Source organism: Dipodomys ordii, unplaced genomic scaffold (assembly GCF_000151885.1).
Source record: "Dipodomys ordii isolate 6190 unplaced genomic scaffold, Dord_2.0 Scaffold1, whole genome shotgun sequence".
NCBI classification, from domain to species: domain Eukaryota; kingdom Metazoa; phylum Chordata; class Mammalia; order Rodentia; family Heteromyidae; genus Dipodomys; species Dipodomys ordii.
This window is the reverse complement of record NW_012267217.1, coordinates 35,489,433-35,513,723: the sequence shown is the minus strand read 5'-3', so window position 1 is coordinate 35,513,723 and position 24,291 is coordinate 35,489,433. Positions and strand designations below refer to the sequence as shown.

Below are 24,291 nucleotides of genomic sequence, written 5' to 3'. Positions count from 1 at the left end.
ACTGTATTTGATGTCGGTATAATTTGTGGAGGGGAAGAGGAAAAACAAGTCGTTTAAATAAGGATACAGGTAGACCCGTTGCAACAATGAGAAGTACAAGTTGTCATGTCAAAAACGAACTTTACAACTTTGGTTGAGTGGGGGAGATTTGTGGGGGGAGGCTGGGAAGAGATGTGAAGGGTAAACAAAGGAGGAGGCTGCAATGCTTGATAAAAAATGTACTCATTATCTTGCCCATGTAATTGTAACCCCTCTGTACAGTATGTTCACAATAAAAAATATTAAAAATAAAAAATAAAAAATATCAGAATCATTAATTTTGTTTGTGGTTTTTCTCCCATCACATTATCAATAATAAATTATTCCAATACCTAAATATTTCTCCTTTTGTGTATGAATGACAAAAATGCTATCGTTTTTTTGAAATCCCAAAATTAATTTAGAAAAGAGAGTAAATCATAATCTCAAGAACTGATTTCCAAAGCTAGTTGGAAAAGTAAGTTTATGTTTAGGGATTCTTCTTAAAATAAAGACCCTAAATATTCCCCAGATATTGTGCAGTATAAAGTTCTCCCAAATCTCTCATACTGGAAACTTCACAGCAGTATTTGGTGTTATTCTTTCCATAGGAACAACCATATTGGATTTAGCAGAAGTATTTCAGGGAAAGAACACACACACACATACACACACACACACCACATGGCAATGGAATTAGGTCTCACATACTGTTCTCTGTCTCCACCACAGACCTCACTGCACCATTAGGACAAAAAGTGGGCCCACCCAGCTGCATCTCTTCATCTCTTGGAACATGAATCTGGTGATCAGGCCAGATATTACTTAAAAATCCAGTGACCATGTTACCCCACTGTGTTTCTCTCCAAGTGGAAGAGAGCTCAAGAGTTATAAAGGCAAAAGGGGCATCTACCTTCAATACTGTGATGTTCCAAGCAAAGCTCTCAGATGCCTTGTTGAGTTTTCTTCCTTTCAAGCCTTCCTTTGCCCCCAGATTATGAAGTTCTTCATGGTACTCCATCCCTTTGATAAGAGAGCACATAAATCTTAGTATAAACTATGGGAAAAATGGGCATTGTATTATGAAAATATTGTCAGTAAAATGTAATTTCACATTCTTTTTTTTTGATGCTTTGACAGGATATATTCTAAGATAGCATACACTATCCGATTGGGTTAATAGTTAGAGAATCAAAAACAGACCCAAAACTTTTATCATTTGAGCTATGAAAGGAGAGAAAAAAAAAGAAGCAGAAGAGAAGGAGAGAAAAAGAGAGGGAGAGACAGAGAGACAGATAGAGATAGAAACAGAGACAGTCAAAGACAGAGATAGAGACACAGAGGACTTTTCTAAATGAGTATTCAGTAATGACACAAGCCTAGTTTCCATCTCATCCCAAGTTCTTCCTTGGAACATGCATTCCAATAAAAGTTTTATCAATACAAAGCTCTGGTTGAGTCCATCTTGGGGCTGAGTGCTTTGAGGTTCCCAACTCAAATGATGCTTTCTCAGTGCTTATCTTGGCACTGGGTACTGATGCTCATGCCTGCCATCCTACCTACTTAGGAATGGAGATCTAAGGATCATTTTTCAGTTAGTCTGGGCAGAAAAGTCCTAGAGACCCCATCTCCAAAATAACCAGAAATAAGCCAGGATGGATATGTGAATCAAATGGTAGAATCCCAACTGAGCAAGCATGAGGTCCTGAGTTCAAATTCTGGTACCAAAGAAGACAAGATGAAAAGTTCAGTGGGTGCATGTTGTGCTTTTCTTCACATGAGAATCAGGGAATGTACCTGCTACCTTACTTTTATTTTTAAAATTAAGATTGAAAGCATTCATTGTCATCTAGATCCGAGTCCCAATAGGATAATTACTAATAAAAAATAAAATGAAAAACTCCAAAACATCATTTAAGTCATTTAAAATAATTTCACATTCTTATCCCCTCATTATTTCTAAATCTTTAAATTGAATTCTTTTTTTCTTTCTTTCTTATTTTTTCTGCCAGTTGTGAGCCCTTAACTCTGAGCCTGGGCACTATCCCTTTGCTCTTCAGCTCAAGGCTAGCGCTCTACCATTTGAGCCACAGTGACACTTCCGGCTTTTTCTGCTTATGTGGTGCTGAGGAATCGAACCCAGGGCTTCATACATGCAAGGCAAGAACTCTACCACTGAGCCACCTTCCCATCCCCCAGACTGAATTCTTAATTTGCGCTTTATTCATCCCATCAAACAGTTGTCCACAGAGACGGAAACAATTATAATACAGGCTAATTACCTTTTAAACAACCAGGGTAGAAACAAAGACATGAGAAACTAAGAAGCAAAGCCTTCCAACAAGTGTTATTTTCCTTGCATATGTCTGGGCTGTGTGTGAAGGGTGTGGTTTGCAAAGACAACCATATATTAGGGGTGCCCTCACACACATGTGTAAAAACAGGCCCCAGGGCACACATAGATGACCAGCAGTCATTAGTAAACATTTACTGCAAGTGAAAGACTTTTTAAGAAATATAATTCCTGAAGACACTCAAGTATTTCAGAACTGGAAATGGCCTTTACGTTTTCTTATTCAGCTCTATCTCCACTTGAGCCTGAATACCATGGAAAGTATTATCATCACCCGTGCAGAGCTACCAATTGCATTCTCTTCCAGACATTTTGTTCTGTCCTTCAGGAGGAGCTATGACTGATACCAAGCCAATCTTTCCCCTGGAACTTCTATGCCTCAGTGCTAACTGGACCCAAACCAACAAAGTCCAACTGCTTACTCACAGTGCAGCCCTCTAGGCATTTGAAAGAAAAGATAGGATGGAAGCCTCATGTGCCCTGTCTTCTCTGGATTAAGCACTCCAAGATATTTTTATCTTATTAATGATTCTCCATTCAGGACGGCAGCCAAGCAGGGGCACAGCACTGCCAGCTTTCCAGAACTGAGCGATGTTGTGCGCTAGACTCACGGCAGGCTAAGCAGCATGGATGCTAGACTCATGGCAAGCTTGAAGCCGCCAAGCTGGGCAGAGGTTTACCGTCATTCTCCTTTTCCTAGTTAATTTATTTTAATGAGTCCTGCTGAAAACCAAAACTTTTCTGATGCTAACATCACAAACACAGAACAAGGCAAACAGAATGTGTGTAGGGCCAGGCCTATATTTCGGTATACTTCTTACTAGCTATATGACTCTTGGTAACAAGAAACTTACCAGGCTTCAGGTTCCTCACTGGAAAGGTAGGGACTATGGTATATAAGGTGAGAATTGTGGTAAATAAGCCAACACCCATAAAGCTCTCAGAGTAGCACCTGGAATCATTTGAGCATTGGGTGTTTCCTGGTAACTAAAGTATCTATGCCTTCCAGCTGATCAGCGGAAAGCAGTAGTTTTAAATCTGGTCTGAATTCAAAGTTAGCCCCACTGTGTGTTTATATGGAACCCTAGATCATTCATTCAGGCTCAGAATCTCAGATGACCCACTGATGAATTGGACCCAATAAAGACTATCTTGCAGAACTGTTATGAGGACTAAGTAATATAGTATGTGTGCTTCTTATACCACATGAATATTTATGCAGCAACTGTTCTCGCTGCCATCTTCCTTATAACAAAAGAGCACAGGGATGTGAGAAATAAAAGCCCAGGGGTGTGGACAAATAAACAGAGGACTGTGCTGATCAACACATGATCCCTTCTGTCCTTACAGAAAGTAAACCTAAAAAGGACTAGTAAATAGAACAAAAGTATAAATAATAAATGAGGCTATGGTCTTAGATTGCAAATATGAAGAATTTTAAAGGGTCATGTGTACTTTCCATACCAGTAGTAAAAGAATTGGATAGGCTCTCAAACAACAAAAGTAGATTCAGAATCCCTAATACATGTTCTTGTCATCTTCAGATGCCATACCTTTAAACACAAATGCAACCTACCTGTTACCACCTAGATTTCTCCTTTACTAAACAAAGACTTAAGTGTTAATTTAAAATATAATTAAACAACGCTATGAAACACTCAAATTTTAAGAGGAAGAAGAGAAATATTTTGAGTATCCCAGGAAACATCATTTTTGTTTATAAACAAAACAGAAAAAGAATTACCTGCTTTCTGACACTGTACAATCTTTTCGTGGACTGAGTCTGCCATTTCTATGAGAAACCGGCTCTCTTGAATCATCTGTTAGAGAAAACAAATATCAATAAAGTGTTAGAAGTCCTTAGACTGGCCCACTGGGTAGATGGGCTAGAGAGACCCAGGAGATTCATCTAGTCATGGAGAACATGGCCTCAACCATGAGAACGGAGATTCTCTGATGCAGCCCCCATCTATTCTAACACTTGAGACTAGAGTCGCCATCCTTAAGATGGTTTCAGCTGTGTAACATACCACACATGTACTGGGTACCAAACAGTAATTGTTGCATAATGCATATACATTGTCTAAGTCCCATGTCACAGTCATGAACACCTCTGATTTCTACTCCCTTACATCCAAGGTCCTACAACATCAAGGCAAATGGTATTGAGAGAGTGTCATTGAAAGAATCCCCTACTTAAGAGTTGTGGGCTGCTGAATGCATCAGTGAAGCTGGTAGCTTAAAGACAGGGAGTTCTTCATTCTCAGAGAGCTCTGGTGGCCAGAGTAAGGAGTGGGTCAGATTTCCAAATGAAGAACTCAACAGAACTTGTAGAAAACCACAAAGAAATGGCTGTCACTGCCCTCTATATTTGGGTGGAGAGTGAAATGTCCAAGAGGGGATTCGTATATCAAGTGAAGTGGGGCAAATAAGACAACTATCATGCAAATGAAGAAAAGAACAATCTGTGTGGGTGAAGACGATGGGCTGGAGATAAAAATGGTAACAGGTAAAGAAGTTGTGATCATAAAGACTGGGACTGGGGCTCTTTGAAAATGCAGGTGAACAAACAAAGACAACCAGTTGGTAAATTAACAGTTCCTGAATTTCCAGTTGTTCTAATACATTGACCTCCTTCAGTTTTCCCTTCCATGTATATCTGTCTCAAAATTAAAATCCAAGACATACAAGATATGGAGTGAGCCGTTCTCCTGCTTTCACAATGAACTGATGCCGATCAACAGACTGAAGTCTTATGTAATCATTTCCTGATATAGAGATTGGTGTCTGCAAACACATAATGGAAAAATGACATTGAGTCACAAATGTTTAGTGCCTTAAGAGACCCACAGGAGTAAAAGCCCACTATTCTTCATTTAACAAATACAGATTGAGTAGCCATTATGGGTTGAAGAATAAAATGCATTGAAGAACAAAAACAGACATAGTCAAGCAGAGAAGTCAACTCAAATTGAATGGATAAAGTAGTATGAAAAAAATCAACCAAAAAAATTCAATTAATTCTATTTTCTGCCAAAGCCATAACTTCTTTGGAGGGATAAACCGACTAGAAACACCAAAAAAAAAAAATCAGATACATGGAGAGTCTACACTTATTTAGCAAAACTTTTGAACTGCACTCTTTTAACTCCCAAGAGGAACAGAAGTGCTCATGAACAAAAATGTATCAAATGATGAGCTATTGCAGCTTTCAAGGGAAAAAATAGAAGAACATTTAATTATGAGGGCAACATAATTTAGTCTTTTGTTCAACATCTATGTGTGCAACATCAATTGAAATTTTTTATTTTTATTATTTTGCCAGTGCTGGGGCTTGAACTCAAGGTCTGGGTGCTGTTCCTGAGCTTCTTTTGCTCAAGCCCCAGCACCAGCAAAATAATAAAAATAAAAAATATTCTAACACTTGAGCACATCACCACTTCTGACTTTTTCTGAGTAACTTATTGGAGATAAGATTCTCTCAGACTTTCCTGCCAGGGTTGGCTTAAACTACAATCCTTAGATCTCAGCCTCCTGAATAGCTAGGATTACAGATGTGAGCACTGGTGTCTGTCTTTCAATGGAAATTTTATATTCAAACGTTATTCTATATTCCACTCAGCCAAGAAGCAGACAATGTAAATTTATGAAATTCAGACCAGTAAAAAGTTCACAAAAGATAGACAAACTGTGAGTTTACCACACACAAAATACATTCCTGCTGCAGTCTGCAAGATGGCAAGCTGAACAACATAATTACACATTAAAAAAAAAACTATGTATTTCTTGGGTTTAAGGAATCTTAGATCTCATGATCACCTCTTTCTGCAGAAAAAGAAACAATGACAGAAAGATAAAAAGTCCTGTCCAAACAAATAGAACTAAGTAGTTATCAAGCTGGCAAGCTGGATGTTCAGTCTCAGTTTCCTGGTATCACGCCTATTTCCATGTTAAAATAGCACCTCGGGCTGGGAAGGTGGCTCAGTGATAGAGTACTTGCCTTGCATGCATGAGGCCTTGGGTCCGATTCCTCAGAACCACATAAGCAGAAAAAGCTGGAAGTGGCACTGTGACTCAAGTGGTAGAGTGCTTGCCTTGAGCTGAAGAGCTGAGGGACAGCACCCAGGCCCAAAGTTCAGGCCCCACGACCGACAAAAAAAACAAAACAAAACAAAACACCTCTTTGATTCTACCTTATCATGCCCCATGAGAGTACACAGGCTCACACAAACAAGTAACCTTTTATGTCTGAAAAATACAGTTGTGAAGTCACCTGGCCAACTCCCTTGGAACAAATATGTGAATATACACACAACACAGTTAGAACTGTCCTGTGGGAAGGTTGTTTTATTTAAAAGAATGATAACTTCCTTTGACAATGTCTTAGCTTACATTCACTTCTCTTAGCTTTGCTATCAAAAGAGAAGATATGACATCATCCCCTAGAAAAATCTCTTATCCATTGATTCATGGCCAGTTTTCTTTGTAGTGTTTTCCTAAGCATCTTCTCTACCTTGAGGAGAGGAAGAGGACACTTCCTGAATGCCAACATGCCACAGCCTCTTTGGAGCAACCTGAATAGGAAGCATTCTCTTCATCATTGCTAACTCTTCTGCTGAGAATTTCAACCTCATGTATCTTGGACAGTCTTGAAAATTCATTCCTAATGATTCCTTTTCTCTTTCATCTACATTTTCCTCTCCTATGGTTTCCTCTCTTCTGCATACATGATCTCTTAAACAAACAAAAACACTGACACTCACAGCTTTGACTCTTTGCAGGACTCCACTGACCTCCTCGGAGTTTAATCCATTTTATCACTGGTTACTCACAGGCAAATCCTCAATTTTCAATCTCTCCAGATAAGCAATTTTACATGCTCACTACTCTTCCCAAAGTTCTGTGACCCTAGTTCTTTATCTGTTTCACTTTCTCTGACTCCTGTATTGTTACCTTTCCAATTTCCATATTCAGACATGGAATCCTCAAAGCCACTAGGTCTCAGAGCTCTACTCCTCTTCTCGATTCTTTCTCCTCTTGGTAATTTCATCTATTCTCAGATCTAACAAATAGTCTGCATCCATGAATAATAACATTTGAAAACCAATGAATCTAATCCTGGCTTCTCTCCTAAATTCTAATTCCAAAGTTTCCTGGGTCAAAAGGTGGAGGGCACAACATAGTTCTTGGAGTATGAGCAGAAAGAATGAGAACTTTCATTCAAACTTATCTACAAAATAATGGCGATAAAAAGCTTCATAAATTGATACTGACCACCTTTCTAGACCATATGTTTCCAATACTGATAGCAACAACTCTCATAGATTAATTTATTTTACAATATGACAACTTACCAATGTCTGTTAAATAGATGCCTTTTAAAATTTTTTTCCTGGAGCCTGAACTCAGGGCCTGGGTGCTGTCCCTGAGCTTTTTTTTTTTCCTCAAGGTTAATGCTCTACCACTTGAGCCACAGCTCCACTTCTAGCTTTTTTTTGGTGGTTAATTGGAGATAAGAATCTTATAGATTTTTCTGCTGGGGCTGGCTTCAAATGGTGATCCTCAGATTTCATCTTCCTGAGTAGCTAGGATTACAGGTGTGACCCACCAGTGCCCAGAAAAATAATACATGCCATTTATATTATCTTGTTCTAAATAAACTAAGCCTTTCCAACATGAACTCCTGAAAATAAAATGAAGATAACAACATACATACCTGCAAACATCTTACACTACACTCTCCACAACTTTTTCCTCAGCCACAGTGTGCAGGGGAAAAGAATAATCTTATTAGACCTGACCAAGTGAAACTCACTGAGAGAGCACAAAGATTTGTATAAAAACACTGATGAGCCCTGTGCTAGCTTCTACTTTGCATGTTGTAGTATGCATATACTGGTGTATTAATATCTATGAACTATATTCTCAAAGTGGTCTGTGCTGTATATTCTTCTTGCCCTTCCAAATCCGCTCCTGCCTGGGGTCTGTGCTGGGAGGTTGATCATTATGGGCACCATCCCCGCTAGATACTTTTGCATCCTGCCATCCTCCTGTCTCCTCCTCTGTGCCTGCGTCTATGTGCTGATAGCCACCAACTCTGCTCATCCTATCACTTCATCTCTTTGTTCTCCTACCTTGTTCCTGCTCCTTGGACCATTCTCTGCCTTTTCAACTCTTGTGATCCTTTTCCCTAAGCAGCCAAATATCACATCAAGGAATTTTTTTTCTGCTCATTTCCATCCTGTGTCTCAGCCCTCAGCTCATTTCTGTCATCTTCAAGCTCCTGGAAAATCCCCTTCACAGTGCTCAGAGGAGGGTCTGAGTCCCTGCTCAGCTACTGGCAGGTTCCTGCCCACTGCACTCCTTATTAAATATCACCTTCCAAACTCACAATGGCTATTAGTTTGTAATGTCCTCCTGTGCTTGCTAAAGGAAGTAAAATGTTTCCATCCTAGAGCTTAAGTCTTCCAAAGGCCTCACAGCCTTTCCCCCCATGGTTTCCCAGCTTCCCTAGGTCCTGTTTACCTGGATGGACCTATGCTTTCCTAAATGTCCCTGCTTATTCCTCCACGTTTTCTATTTGGGAAGTTTTCTTATGCCAAGTTTCCTTGGCCAAAAGTATACACTAGGCTCAAAGACACTTCAGTGCTCCTGTCCTCTGCTGCGTCCCTGATTTCCCTTCTCACCTTCAAATTCATAAAACATTCTACTCTTCAGTCTGTTCACACAATTTCTTTGCTATCTTAAATGATAACTCATTTTCTCCTCGTATTATAACATTAACAAAAATGTTAATATTATCTTTAAGTAGTTGTACAAGGGGTTTCAATATAACATGTCAATTTGTGAGTATAATGCACTTAACCAACATTACCCCTTTCATCTTCTACCCCATATCTCCCACCCCTCCCACCCATTCCCTTAGTTTTCTAGTTGCATTTTCACAAATATACATTGAATATGATGTCTACATTCTCCTTCCAATCTTCCTGATACTAATGTAAATAAAATGTCAAGTGCAAAAGCTAGTGAGAGAGAGACAGAGAGAGAGAGAGACAGAGACAGAGACAGAGACAGACAGACACAGACAGAGAGTGGATGTCCTCAGATAATCTCCAGCTGGACAGTTTGGACACTCAGGATAGACTCAATTAATGGGATCAGACGATGACCTGATTTTCATGTCTGATGGCTCAGCCTGAGCTCCCGGTTGCCTTTGCATGTTCTTGCAACACAGAAGCTTTTCTTTGGTTGTGTCACCTGGGTGTCTCCTAATGGATTCATTTCCTTGCCTGGGTTTTGTATCTAGAATAGAGTACTTGCCGAGATAAACACTGGCATTACTTCAGCCAGTAGATTTGACTTAAGGAGAGATGTGTAAAGTTGTCAGTTAAAAGCAAAACTATGTATTTGAAAGGAAATGGTTACTGAAGAGGCAGTAACATTATTAGTTAGAGCTGGATTCAATTGTCTAAGCTGTCCAAGTTCTTTCAGCTCTTCTCAATGAGTATGACACCTAAGTGCCTGGGATCTGGAGTCCAATGTAACTACTTAATGGTACGGAAAATAATACATTTTGATCCTATCAGGACTCAAAAATCTTCCATAGATTCTAATTTTCTCCTGAATTTATGTTTAAATGCCTAGACTATTAAAAGTCATCTTCAAGACAACTTATCATGGGCAATACCATTTTATAAATGAAGATGGCTTACCTAAAGCCACAAACTAGAGAGGAATTTAGAACAGGATTCAGGCATTCTTGAAGATCTAAACTTATAAAGTATTCTGTAAGAAGTGTTAAAGGGCAGACTTGCAAGTACAAGTGCAAGTTGGTGATAAACAATAATCATCAAGCATAGTGAAAATGAATTTTTGCCATTAGTACTTCTCCCTATACACATTAGCCATTATTAATGGTCTTCCTGTGAAATCCACGAAAGATGTGTTTAACCCTCGTCCTCTGCTTTTCCCATCCTTTCCTTTGGAAAGGCTACTTATTGCTTGAAAAAAGAAAATCTATAAAGCTGATCTACCCCAAACCTATTTCTGTTCTCTCACCATTAAGGCCTGTTACCTTCCTTCTACTCAAACACTGGGTTTGGGTTCTTTGGTTCTGCAATGGCTCATCTGCCCAAAGGTTTAAAGTATATTTGTCAATCAGATGTCTGCTACACACACACACACACACACACACACACACACACACACACACACACACACACACACACACACACACACACACAGATGCTAACTAGAATGAAAACAATTCCTTTCATTTTTGAGTCCCTTAATCTCTTAACTATGTTAAATGAAACAAAAGTATCATTAACAGATTGGCACCTTCTGCTTTTAAGCAGTCAGCCACGCCAAGGTGATTAGTTCTCCATAAAACAAAAGCAAATATAAAAGTCAAAACATCTGTAAGCTGACTAGGAGTCCATGCTACACCTGGTGTTTGTAATGACGTGCTCTCTGAACTGGGACTGGCCCTGCATCACACTCCAAAGCCGGAGTGTAGTGATGTAAGCAAAGAGGACGCACACAGAGCAAAGGTCTTTTGTCTCCATGATGTTTGCAGAGATAGATTTACTACTGTGAACTGGTTTCTGTATAAAGAAATCATTTCACGTCTTTTTTTCCTCTAGTTGTTGTTCCCCAAATAGTCATCAACTATATCTTGAGAAAACATTTTTTAAAATATTCATTTGTAGCTGGACACTGGTGGCTCATGCCTGTAATCCTAGCTACTCAGGAGGCTGAGATCTGAGGATCATGGTTCAAAGCAAGCCTGGGCAGAAAAGTCCGTGAGACTCTTATCTCCAATAAACCACCGGAAAACCAGAAGTGGTGCTGTGGCTCAAGTAGCACAGTGCTAGCCTTGAGCTAAAGAGCTGAGGGACAGTGCCCAGGCCCAGAGTTCAAGCCTCACGACTGACAAATATATATACATATGCATATATATATATACATATATATATACATATGCATATATATATGCATATGTATATATACATAGACAGAGTTATTATTATATATATTATATATTATATATATATTATATATATTATAATTTTAGCTCATTCATTAAAAACTGCCAGGCAGCTAGGTTTCATGGCCCTTCCCCAGAATTTTCAGGCCATTTTGACTGCATTACTGCCTTTGTGACAAAGAAAATGACCTGAAATAGTTGCTTATGAATGTTTCTCTGATACCCAGTATGCTTGAGATACTGATACCAAATGGCAATTTCATCATACCTAAGATGCTGACAATTTTCCATTCACCCAGACAATGTTATTATTATCTACATGCTATTATATCTATTAGCAATGAAGCTTCAATGCACTGTTTACATATTGTATTTAAATAACCAGCTCCCTCTGAGTTGGATATATGTCTGTGATTTTTCTTTTTCAGAGTTCTAGTAGGATACAAGCTAACATACCTTTGAAATGGCAAACTAATATAAAGTTACACACAAACTTCAAAATGATGTATGGGAAGAGACTTAATCTTTGACTTGTTTTAACTTCAAGTCAAGTTGATTTCAATAAGCAAAATTACCTTGGGGGACTATAGACATTTCTTCATCTTCTTCCCATCCTGAGGCTGACTACATATTAGTACTAACACTGATACAGGTCATTAGTAATAACACATTACGCTTGGCTAGGTCTCATTGCAAGTATTATTAGAGAGCAATTAACTCTCTCTTTGCCACATTCCTTCTTAAACCATCACACTCTGCTGCTTTCCAAATCACACCCCAGCTGAGTAGGTTAAAAATGAACCCTTGATTCATGTTGTTCAACTGTTTTGGCTTCATCTTCAGAAAACCTATAGATCTAACCATAGTAAAGTATTAACTTTTATGTTAATGTTAAACTGCAAACAGAAGTTACCTTTGGAGAAAGCTCTGTGTGTGTTTTTTAAATAAGTGTTTTATTGTGAGAATACTGTACAGAGGAGGGGTTACAGTTACATGAGCAAGGTAATGAGTACATTTCTTATCAAAGCATTGTTGTCTCTTCCTTTGTTTTTCTCCCACCATCCCTTCCCTCCCATCTCCACAACTACATTCTCCCCCCACGCCTAAATTGAAAAGTTCGTTTTTCGACATAGCATCTTGTGCATTTCATTGTTGCAATGGGTCAACCTGTTTCCCTGTTTAAATAATTTATTTTTTCCCTTCCACTCTCCAAATTATACCAACATCAGATACAGTGAAAATGGGTTATACCGTGGGGGAGAGACATACAAAGCAACAAAAAAAATCACATGGTACCTTATAAATACGTTAGAAGCAATAGTAAGAAAGAAAAAAAACACTTGTGTCCTTATCTTGGGGTTCATTTTGCTTAACATCATCTTATCTGACCTTTTCTGCTTGTCTCAGACATATACTAGCTATTGCAAATAAGGGAAAAGATGGGACCTATGTTTCTTTGGGCCTACCTTACACTTAATATAATTTTTTCCAAGGCTTTCCACTTCCTAACAAATGGGGCAATGTCATTCTTTCTGATGGAGGCGTATAATTCCATTGTGTATATATACCACATTTTCTTGATCCACTCATCCTACTGAGGGGCATTTGGGTTGGTTCCATATCTTAGCTATGGTAAATAATGCTGCAATAAACATAGTTGTGCTGGTAGCTTTAGTATGGTCTTGTTTGTGATCATTTGGGTAAATACCCAAAAGTGGGATTGTTGGGTCATAGGGGAGCTCTATGTGGAGTCTTTTGAGGAACTTCCATACTATTTTCCAAAGTGATTGAACAAGTTTATACTCCCACCAACAATGCAGTAAGGTTCCATTCTGTCCACATCCCCTCCAGCATGTGTTGTTATTAGAGTTCTTGGTTATAGTCATTCTAACTGGGGTGAGGTGGTATTTCAATGTTGTTTTGATTTGTGTTTCTTTTATGACTAGGGAGGTTGAGCATTTCTTCATGTGTCTATTAGTCATTCTTATTTCCTCTTCAGAAAAGTTTCTCTTTAAGAGTCTTTAGCCCACTTATTTATTGGGCAGTTGTTTGTTTGAGGATTTGTTGTTGGGGATTTAATTTTTTGAGTTTCAGGTATATTTTAGATACGAGACCCTTATCCATTGTATGGCTATGAAGATCTTCTCCCAATCCGTGGGCTTTCTATTGATCTTGCTGGCTATTTCTTTTGCCATGCAGAAGCTCTGCAACTTCATGAAATCCCATTTGTCCAACTTTTCTTTGATTTGTTGTGTTTCTGTTAAGAAATTTTCGGCCTGTGCCAAGGAGACCTAGGGTTTCTCCTATTCTGTCCTGTAATGTTTTCAGGGTATCTGCTTTGACTCTGAGGTCTCTGATCCACTTAATGTTGATTCTGATGCAGGGTGATATAGAAGGATCTAGATTTAGTTTTCTACAGGTGTTTAACCAATTTTTCCAACACCATTTACTAAACAGGCTGTTTTTCTTCCATTCTATTTTTTTAGCTCCCTTATCGAAGATTAGGTGGCTATAGGTCTGTGGGTTCATTTCTGGGTTTTCAATTCTATTCCATTCGTCCTGAGGTCTCTTCTTGTGCCAGTACCAAGTGTTTTGATTACTATGGCTTTATAGTAGAGTTTGAAATTTGGTATTGATATTCCTCCAGCACTGTTCTTTCTGTTGAGGATCGTTTTGCTATTCAGGGTCTTTTATTGTTCCATATGAATTTTTGGATTGCCTCTTCTTGTGTTTTGTTTTTTTAACAGCTGTAGTCCCTTGACACCTGTCTACCTCTGAATGATGTAATCAGAATACCAACTACCCAAAAGCTTTCCCATTAATTGAGAACACATAAGATGATTGAATATGTTAGACAAATACTTTTTCACTATTCATGAAAAAAGTAGGCAGATGAGAATATTAGAAAAGCAAACCAAAAAAAAACCCAGCTATTAAAAGAAAAAGATAATGGGGCACAAAGGTGGCTCAGTGGTAAAGTACTTGTCTTGCATACATGATGCCCTGGGTTCGATTCCTCAGTACCACATAAGCAGAAAAAGCCAGAAGTGACACTGTGGCTCAAGTGGTAGAGCACTAGCCTTGAGCTGAAGAGCAGAGGGACAGTGCCCAGGCTCAGAGTTAAGGGCCTACAACTGGCAGAAAAAAAAAGGAAGAAAGAAAGAAACAAAGAAAGAATGAATGAATGAATGAACGAAAGAAAGAAAGAAAGAAAGGAAGGAAAGAAGGAAGGAAGGAAGATAGGCAGGCAAGAAGGAAGAGATATTAATCTTTGAGGATTAATATTAAAGTTTTCTTTCAAAAATATCTTCAGATAAATTCAGCTGTGAGGCAGTGAGCCTGGCAGATCAGGAGGTGTGTCATAAGCCACTGTGAAGGCTAGCACAGGCCCCAAAGTCCTGGACTGCAGCTTGCATGTAAATGAACATGGGATCTCTGGACACAGCATGTGAGTCCTGCCTTTCCATCACGATTGCTAGCTCCTCAAAGACAGAAATTTTACTTCATTTCTTTTCCCCAGCACTTTGTACAATGTTATACATAACACCTATCCAAAATATGCTCACTTAATTGACCAATGAAAAGGCCAAAGATATCATCAAAGTGAGATCAAAAGAGAAAGTGCTGGTTTCCTAAGTGGTAACATATATTCCCACCAGGTTTGGTATTTCTCTACATCCCACTTTACATCAGGAAGACACATCTCAGTATTGAACAAATCTGCAAAAATTCTGTATGTATTGATCATCTATTGCATAAAGTCAATTAATGAATGTGAAAGTTTCAGACAAAATTTGGACTTTACTAAATAGAGAAGTGACCAAGGACAGGAAAGTGCACTATGTAGTGTGGAACAGAAATACAAAGGGTAGGTAAAGGCTGCGATATTCACTCCACAATGGATTTGTAGGTCAAAACATGTTGTACACTTGAAGTAGATATGTTTACCAATTATACAATAAAGCTGGAGGGGAAATAACCATTATTCTAATTGTTGAATTAGACAGAAGTTGAGACTAACTGAAGTAGTACTCAGACAGGAAGAGGGAGAGCTAAGAACCTAACCATGCCAATGTGACAAAATGGAACACTTCGTAAGAAAGCACCCTGATGAAAGAAGTAATAACTAATATCACATAGTAAATTTCAAAAAATCATTTAGATAACAGAGAAAGAGCAACTGAAAATGAGTTAGAGGAATTTGATATCATTTGCATGGTCAGAAAAATAATGAGCACCTAGAAAATTTAAAAAAAAACACAGTTTTGACTTACTACTTTTTTCTTTGAGACATGCAAAGTGATTTCTTATCATCCAGTGTAGCAATGTGGTTGGAATAAAATGTTAGGACTAGAACTAAGGATGGTTTTGAAGCTAGGCACATGCCTTTAATCCTAGTTACTCAAGAGGCTGAGATTGAATAATGCAACTGAAGGCCAACCAGGCAAAAAGTCTGTGAGATCCCATTTCAGTCAAGAAAAGCTGGATATGGAAGCATGTGTCTGTCATTCCAGCTATGTGAGAAGTCGTCACAGGATGATCATCCAGTCTAGCCAAAAAAATAAAGACTCTATTTGAAATATAAAATGGTCCGGCAAAAAAGGACTGGAGGTGTAGCTCAAATGCTAGAGTGCCTGCCTAGTATACAAAACACTGAGTTCAAATCTGAGTATAGCCTATTCAAGCAAGGTAATTTTGGTAGTGTTCTACTGAAATTACAGGGTTTTCTAATGTCACCACACCCACAGTTACCACTCCGTGTGAAATGAGGGGGGATGTCTACACCTTGCCAGGGGCAGGCTGGCCAGGTTGGCTCTGCTGACTGTAGGCTCCAGGAGCACAAGCCTGCCTGCGTGCCTCCTGCAGCAGTACAGTGGCCGGCACAGGGAGGAGCCTGCCAATTTTTGTCAGAGTGAATACTGTTCTCTGTTTCTAACACAGTAACTCTCACTCTCCAACTTCCACACCCTCCAAATCCATTCATTCTACACGGAAAATATATCACTTGGATTGGCAAAATGTAACTATGTGATGCCAATGGGCTTTAAGGACAATGACTGTCATGTAGTATAACCAAACCAGCGGGCTGTTTTCCAGAGTGGGAAGATAATGCTCACTTGTCCCTTCAGACACACAAGTCAGAACAAACAAGCATGCAACAAAAGAAGTCACTGAAAAATGGCCTTCTGGTTTCAACAAGTTCCTGGGACTGTTCGGAAAACCTATCCCGACAGCCACAGGGCCAATGAAATGGCAGCACAGTGAACAGTCTCATCACAACAGTTTTCTCTTCATGTCTTTAGTGTAGGGAGGAGGCATCAGTTCCAGTCAACATCTAGGGCCTTCTGTGGTTGCCTAAGTTATGGGTTGATAATGTCTCCAGGGCCGCAGACACTTCCCACCTCTAGCCCTATGTCAGTGTCTCCTCTGAGGAGGTCACCTCTGCTTCAGCTGCAGACAGGATTGCTCTCAAAAAGGTAATTCTTTAAGCAGCCATACCCTCTCCTTATCTTACCCCAATTTGGGAAAAGCCTTTGCTATGAACCCTGCCTTGCTCTAGGTAAATACTTATTTATAGAACAGGCTCTATTCCATTCATTCAAAGGGATGAATTATTAATAATCCAAGATGTCAATGACCCACAGGGAAATTCTGCAATTGACAAATGATTCTTAAAAGTCTTAATACTAAATTTCAAGTATCAGGGGAACAAACAGAAAATATACCATGTGTCAAGATGGAAAAGATACTCTCTAATTTTCTGAAATTATATCATGTAAACAGGCCTATCTTATGAATGATTTTTTTTATTTCTTGATATCAAGTTATAAAAGAATTATAATTATAGCAATAATATTAACATGGACTTTATAAAAGACTAAATTTTAAAGGCCCTTGGAAGGAAATGCTTTTAAATATTAAATGAGCAAGTGTTTGGTAATGAATACTAGCTATCTTGGGTTACTGAAGAACTAAATTTAGAAAAATAAATCTGAGCAGATGAATTCAGGGGCAAAGTTTTCAATGATGTTTACATCTTACTTCTTTGTGATAAGTGTTCAGGAGTACTCAAGTTGACTGTCAGCAAATATAAGCTAGTGGGTTGCTTGATTTCTTTCTGTCAATACTGAAAGGAGTCAAATATTTGCATCTATTCTGGAAGGAATTAAGGGTTCTTTTTATTGTAAATGTATTCTGTATTATATTAGTGGTTACAAATTGTCTTCCTGGATGGCATCAATGTAGTATGTTACCATTTTTAAAAAATCCAAACATTAAGCAACTCCAGTCTATGTTGAAGCCAAGCTGTTCATTTTGGAATCCATGTCCCAAAGCCCAGCCAATAAGCCCTAGATTTTCTGACCTTACTCATCAAGTAAGTTTTTATTAATAATAAAAATCATAGGTGCATTTTAGACTTAATTTGATGAGAAATTTTTAAAAAATGGAATAGGTACTATGGAATTCCCATTTATACTTTCCCCTTCCTGACAATTTGTCCTATATTTTGAATTAATGTGGTATATTTATTGCAACTGGTAAAGGAATCTTGATACAGTATCATTAGCTAAAGCCCATAGTTTACATGAGATTGGTGCTTTGTGCTGTATATTCTATGGGACTGGACAAGTGTATAATGATATGTATTTCCATTACATACCACATAGTTAGTTTCATTGCTTTAAAAGTTCTCTCTGCCCCTATTCTCATTCTGCCCTCCTTTCTTCCAACCTCCTGGTAACTACTGTTCTCATCATCTCCACTATTTCACCTTACTTTGTAAGCTTCTAATTGGATATTTAAGTCAAGGGACAATTCCATATCAAGGATTTAGTGATCAACCTTAAGACACCTAATATTAATTATACTCTTAAGTATATTATAGTATATATATAGTATATACTATAATGTATATACTATATATATACTGTAATATACTATTAAGTATATTATAGAGACCAATGAATAAAACAGAACCTAAAATAATTGTGTCTAAAGAATCAAACCAATTAATGAATAATAATAAGCAAAATATTATTGACTCCTACTTCAAAGTAGAATGATGGAAAGCATATGTGGCTACATGTCAAAGTGGCAGATGAAGACAATAGTTAGGGAAGGTTTCTCTCAGGAAATGACATTTGTACTAAAATTAAGAGATAAGAGGCAGCTAGCTATCCATGCAAGGGAAGAACATTCTAGGGATAAACTGCATGATCTGAAGTGGCCTAGAGAAGGGAATATACTTGGTCTAATGAGAGAGAGTCAGAGAGAGAGAGAGAGAGAGAGAGAGAGAGAGAACAGTTCTCTATGTGACAGGCTGGAAGCAGGTGAACAAAAGGAGACAGTGAAGCTGGAGAGGCAGGTTAAAACCATTAATGCTCCTATACATCTACATAAGGAATTTCAATTTCATTATAATGTGAAGCCACTAGAGAATTAAAGGTATCAACCAATATCATACAAATCCTAAAAGTGAAAATGGTGTTTTTATTTTCAAGGGTCATCGTTTATACATCACTCTCCATACCCCCCCATTCCCAAAGAACACCCAGAGACACACCAGTCACCTCTGCAGTGCTCTGCATAGTTTATATTTATACTCAGCTCCCTACTTTGATAGGGAGGCCATCTCCACAGGGAACAGCAAAGGAAGACTTAGTTATTTCTACTTTCCATGGCAGCATCCTTTAAATTTTAGAAATCAGGCTCTGCCTGCAAGTACAAGTCTCACTTTAAAAATAATTTTGAGAAAAAGACTAATATTCAGATGTAGCTTTAATAGGTAAAACTGAAAAGACAAAACACCATTGGGCCCTTAGGAGAACGTGAAGCAGAAACTGCTCAACCACAGTCCAGGTGCCTTTCTGCTCATTACAACAGGGCTAGCTTCAGGAGCCCCAGCTCCCTCTCAATGAAGGCTTTTCCTTTCTTAGCTTACAAGGGAATAAGTGATGTCTACAGTCTGTCTCTATGGCAACTAACACCCTAATTTCACCTCCTAGGTGACAATTATACCTATTCACTGAACAGCTTTCAATCTCCACTTTTATGATGAAAAAATTGATTTCTTGAAAAATGTGACATGGGCAATAAATGAACTTTTCCCCCAGCAGCAGCGGAGTGCAGTTTACAATCGGTACAGTGACTCATGAGCAGAGAATACTCGGTGGGAGGTTTTCTGCTTCAGCTGGAAAATATTTAGCCTAAATGTCTTTCTTTGGTTGTTGGGGGTTTTCAATAATAAAATATTAGTCTTTTCTTCTGTAACTTTTAGTTTTATTCAGTTCTAAAATTGGCACATTCATAATAAAGTGTTTGGAAGATACAGAAAATACATAGCAAAGCAGAAACAGGAAAACAGAACTCCTCTCATACAAGAAGAATCATTATCAATGTCTTGCTAGTGTTTAAATCCTATTGTGCCAAGGTTTTTTGTAACCAGACTTTGTCACAAAACATATTGTGGGCTGTTCTTTATTAAATATCCCTGAGTCTAGCACATGGCTTTGACATCTTCAAAGGAGTTTATTATGAATTATTAAATGTTATTTCACTAATCCCTCTCTGTTGATATGACTAAAATACCAATATTTATGGATTTCTGTATTGTATTGGAATACTCAAGGGAAGGAAATACGTACAGAAAATGAATCAAAATTTTATCTTTTTTTCTCTAAATTATATATTTATTTTCCCAGTAGAGGCAGATGGATTAAAGCACCCATTTCCTTAAATTCTTAATCATAAGTACATGCTGAAAAGGAAAAATATGCTACTTTGATGGAAAGGGAAAGTATATAACATCTCTCCACCCCACCTCCCTCAGCCTCTCTTCCCTACCTCCTCACTTCCTGTCCCTTCTTTCCCCCCTCTTCTCCTCTTTTCCTTACATTTCCTTTCCTCTTTCTAAGGAGAGACTTTGGTCTCTCACTATGTTGTCCTTACTGGCTGGAACTCCAAGGCACATCTTCCATGTGTTGAGACCACAGGTACACGCCACCATGGGCTGGCTTACTACACTTCTATAATTTCTCTAATTCAAAAGTTGTTGTACAGTCTAATGCTTGACGACTTCTTTTTTTTGTTAGGGGAAAAGGATGAACAGCCAATTTATCCCCCTGGCAAAATCTATTACCTTCTAGTATCCATTATCTTCCTCTACCTTAGTAATAGAAGAGAAAACTTTTAGCATATAACTGGAAATTCTCCTTTGCAACCAAGTCTAATTATATATCAATTCCAGGTTGATGATGTAAACAAAATGTCAGCAAAATTAAGTATGCATGCATCCTTCAGAGAATATGCCCTCCTTCTCATCATTACTGATCATTGAGAGAACAGATATTATAGCTGGCACATCAGCAGCCACTTTGGACTATGAAGAAAAGATCTGTACTTTAGAGACTGGGGAGCAGAATATTAGAAAGAGCCTGGGTTCCTAAGAATTTTGCAGAAGTATTTCCCTGGATGATTGATCTTCAGACTTCCTTGTAGAGGAATAAAATTGCTTTAAAGACACAATTAGGTTTTATATATATATATATATATATATATACATATACATATATATACACATATATATATGTATATATATATATTTGTGAGTTGCAACTGAATTTACTATTGATCAAGTTAAGATTTTCTCCATCTTTTCTTCTTTCTGATTTCTAAGTCTTCTTACTGGTTTTTAAGTATATTTTATCTGTCATATGTTACAAGTGTATTCCTTAATTTTGTTTACAGAGTTAAAATATGCAAAACTGTGGTTAATTTGAAATCTAACTGCTATATGAATTACATTGTAGGTTCAGAAAACTCAGATAATAGTATTATTAATTTAAAAACCTAATTTCTAGAGAAAGCTTTGTCTTACCATAATAAGGCAGCACTGGGACATAGTTTGCACCTACAAACACACAAATAAAGGGCTGTACTGAAAGCCAAGGTTCTTCAGATCACGAGGGTGCATACTTTTAAGGATTTATTAAATAAATTATTATTTAGTAAATAAATTAAATAAATCTTTGCTAATCTGTGGCTCCCAGGTCAAGGCATTTCCTCAGAAGTCTCCCCTGAGACTTCTTAGAAAATGGGTGGCCAGCTCTGCATGCCGCTACCAACACAATCACTCTGTGCCAGCCAGTGGGTTCCATGCCATTAAGGAGTTTCCTCATATAGAGACAATTCTAGGGAGTCAAAGTTTCCTACCAGATCATAAGCAACCAGCATCTTCTTCTGCACTTCTGGAATTACACCCAGAGGCTCCAGGTAAGGAAAGCTGTCCTTCATCACAAGAGAGACTGAGGGGGTGTTGTCACTGGTGATGAGCCGAGAGGACAGGGTTAACAGGCACTGCTTCAGGCTGGCAATTGGAGGGAGTCCACACAGTTCCTTAATAGACACGATGGCATTCTACAAGGAAAACAACATGGAATCACACATCTGACCACATGGCCCACCACCCCTAATACCTCCAGTTTTGTGTACCAGCACATTCATGAACAGTAACCCTTAAATGCCTATCAAATGTAGAACAAACTAGATTATAACCAATCCAAATAGTGACACGTGCAGAGATAACACAGAGCTAATCACAATACAGACCCTCATCTTTCTAGGTTTTTTAGCAGCCACCACAAATATGTGACAAAAACGAAGCAACTTATGACTCAGTTACTGTACAAAGCTGAGCACTGAACAGTCACTCAAACTGGTACAGGCTGGGCATGAAAAGCATGTTGGGTTTAGGTTGTGATGGTATTAATGAATATAATGCCAAAGCATATTGGAGACATCTCCTTAGGGGTCTCCACTCAAAGTAGTGAGTTCAAACTATTCACAACCCTCTGTCTCACTACTCAGAATGGCTATCTTCACACAGAAAACATTGTGTGGGCGCTGGGAAGGTGGCTCAGTGGTAGAGTGCTTGCCTTGCATGCATGAGGCCCCAAGTGGGGCTGAGGTTCAAAGTGGTAGAGTGTTGGTCTACAGCTGAAGACCTGGGGGACAGCACCTAGGCCCATAGTTCAGGCCCCACAACTGACCAAAAAAAAGAAAAGAAAATATTGTATAGTTAACTATGCTTGCCCATGTCTTTTTTGAAAAAAAATCACTTAACATTATTTTACATGTTTTAACATCAGAAAATATCTAACCCATTGAATGTCTCATGAATTCGGTGGCATTAATGATATTCATTTTTCTACTGATTTAGGCTCCAAATGAATAATTTGGAATGATTTAGTTTAAGATCTGGTTAATTCTTAACCCAAAATATTTTACATTAAAATAATACAAATTATCAGTATTACCTAGGAAACCTTCACAATCAGCTCTTCCTAGTATATTTTAGATATATAATAGGAGACTTAAAGATTTTAAGAGTTACATAGTAATTATAGAATCTACTTCTAATATGGGTATAGAAATGACTTGTAACTAATCTACAATAGATTAGTTTTAGAATAGATTTACAATAGTCTAAAATTATTTCAGAAAACACCATGCAAAAGATGCTGATATGTGGAGCCTATTTCTAAAATGCTTGCTAAGACAAATCATCCAATCTCAAATGTTTACAATCTTTTAAGATGTGAATTATATATTATACTGTTTTCCACTATTCTGACTACTTAAGATCTACTTTAAGCTTAGCCCAGAACTTCTCCATGAGATAATATGAAAACACAGATCCCATGTTTTCCCTCATTTGTAATTATTAGTATATGTCTATATAGTCCTACCAGATGAGCAGAATAGCTCAATAGCTATGCACATATGACCATATAAGATGATGCTAAGATATGGAAACAAAAGCTTTTTCTTTGTTCTTGTTGTTTTTAATGTACTATGTGATTTCTTTTTTGGTTTGTGGGGGGTTTTCCCTATGGTTTATCCCCTAGTGTGACTATATTTGATTTTGGTACTCTGGGTACCAAAGGAGAACAGCAAAATGGTGAGACAAAGGACAAAGATGAACCAATACAGTAGCAATACTCAAAAGACAATATATTGGAAATGAACTGTAGAACTGTGGAGGGGAGGGAATGTGGGAGAAAAATGAGGGAGGGGGTAACAAGTTCTACAAGAAATGTACTCATTACCTTACTCATGTAACTGTAACTGCTCTGTAAGGCATCTTTACAATAATTTTTAAAAGAAATATACTCACTACCTTACATATGTAATTATAACCCCTCTGTACATCACCTTGACAATAAAATTAAATTAAAAATTAATTCACAAAAAAGGTTTACATGAACTTGTAGGTTTGTGGTTTGGTATCACATGAACAAGGCACTCTCAGATGATATTCACTATCTGCAGCACTTACTACTTCACCTCTTTGAGAGTATTTGCTAAACTGAAAGCAGGGGTTTTTTTTTGTAAGTCATTATAAAAATGTTAGCTGAAGAATAAAGTGAATACTGCAAGTACTTAGTAATTGTTATTTGATGGCTTTTCAATAACAGTAGCCTAGAATAAGTATATTAGGTTGTATGAAAAAAAAGTTTGCAACTCTGATTTATGCATTAATGAAGAGAAGAAAACTAACACTGAATTTTCTCCATGTTAAAATCAGAAAATTTCCAAGTAGTCATAATCTTATTATCTAAGTGTAACTGTTTGTCTTGCCTTGTGAGGAAAACATGATGGGGGGCCTTAAGTAATCTGCTTAAGACCACACAGGAATAGATTTGTTCCAGAATCTTTCAATTGAACTACATTTCTAAAACTTGTCAACAAGTTTCAATGTTTACTTTTGTTTATTCAGTTTGTTTTTCTCTTGGGTAATAATTTAAACAGCTAAAAATAAATCTATTAGGCACAACATTTGTTTTGTATGATTGTCTTCCATGCTCATATTCACAAATACACACACACACACACACATATACATATATGGTGGGGGCAGGGGAGGGGA

The 24,291-nt window shown here is 37.9% G+C and overlaps 1 protein-coding gene across 1 annotated transcript in view; it reads right to left on the bottom strand.

Annotated features, from left to right (window-relative positions):
* Positions 1-24,291, bottom strand: part of Plcl1 (phospholipase C-like 1) — a 346,900-nt gene that overhangs the window by 36,780 nt on the left and 285,829 nt on the right. The window contains exons 3-5 of the mRNA XM_013011359.1: positions 21,576-21,779; positions 4,116-4,191; positions 932-1,041 (exon numbers count right to left, since the gene is read on the bottom strand). Of these exons, the coding sequence (XP_012866813.1) occupies positions 932-1,041; positions 4,116-4,191; positions 21,576-21,779 (390 nt within the window). The remainder of the gene's footprint in view (positions 1-931; positions 1,042-4,115; positions 4,192-21,575; positions 21,780-24,291) is intronic.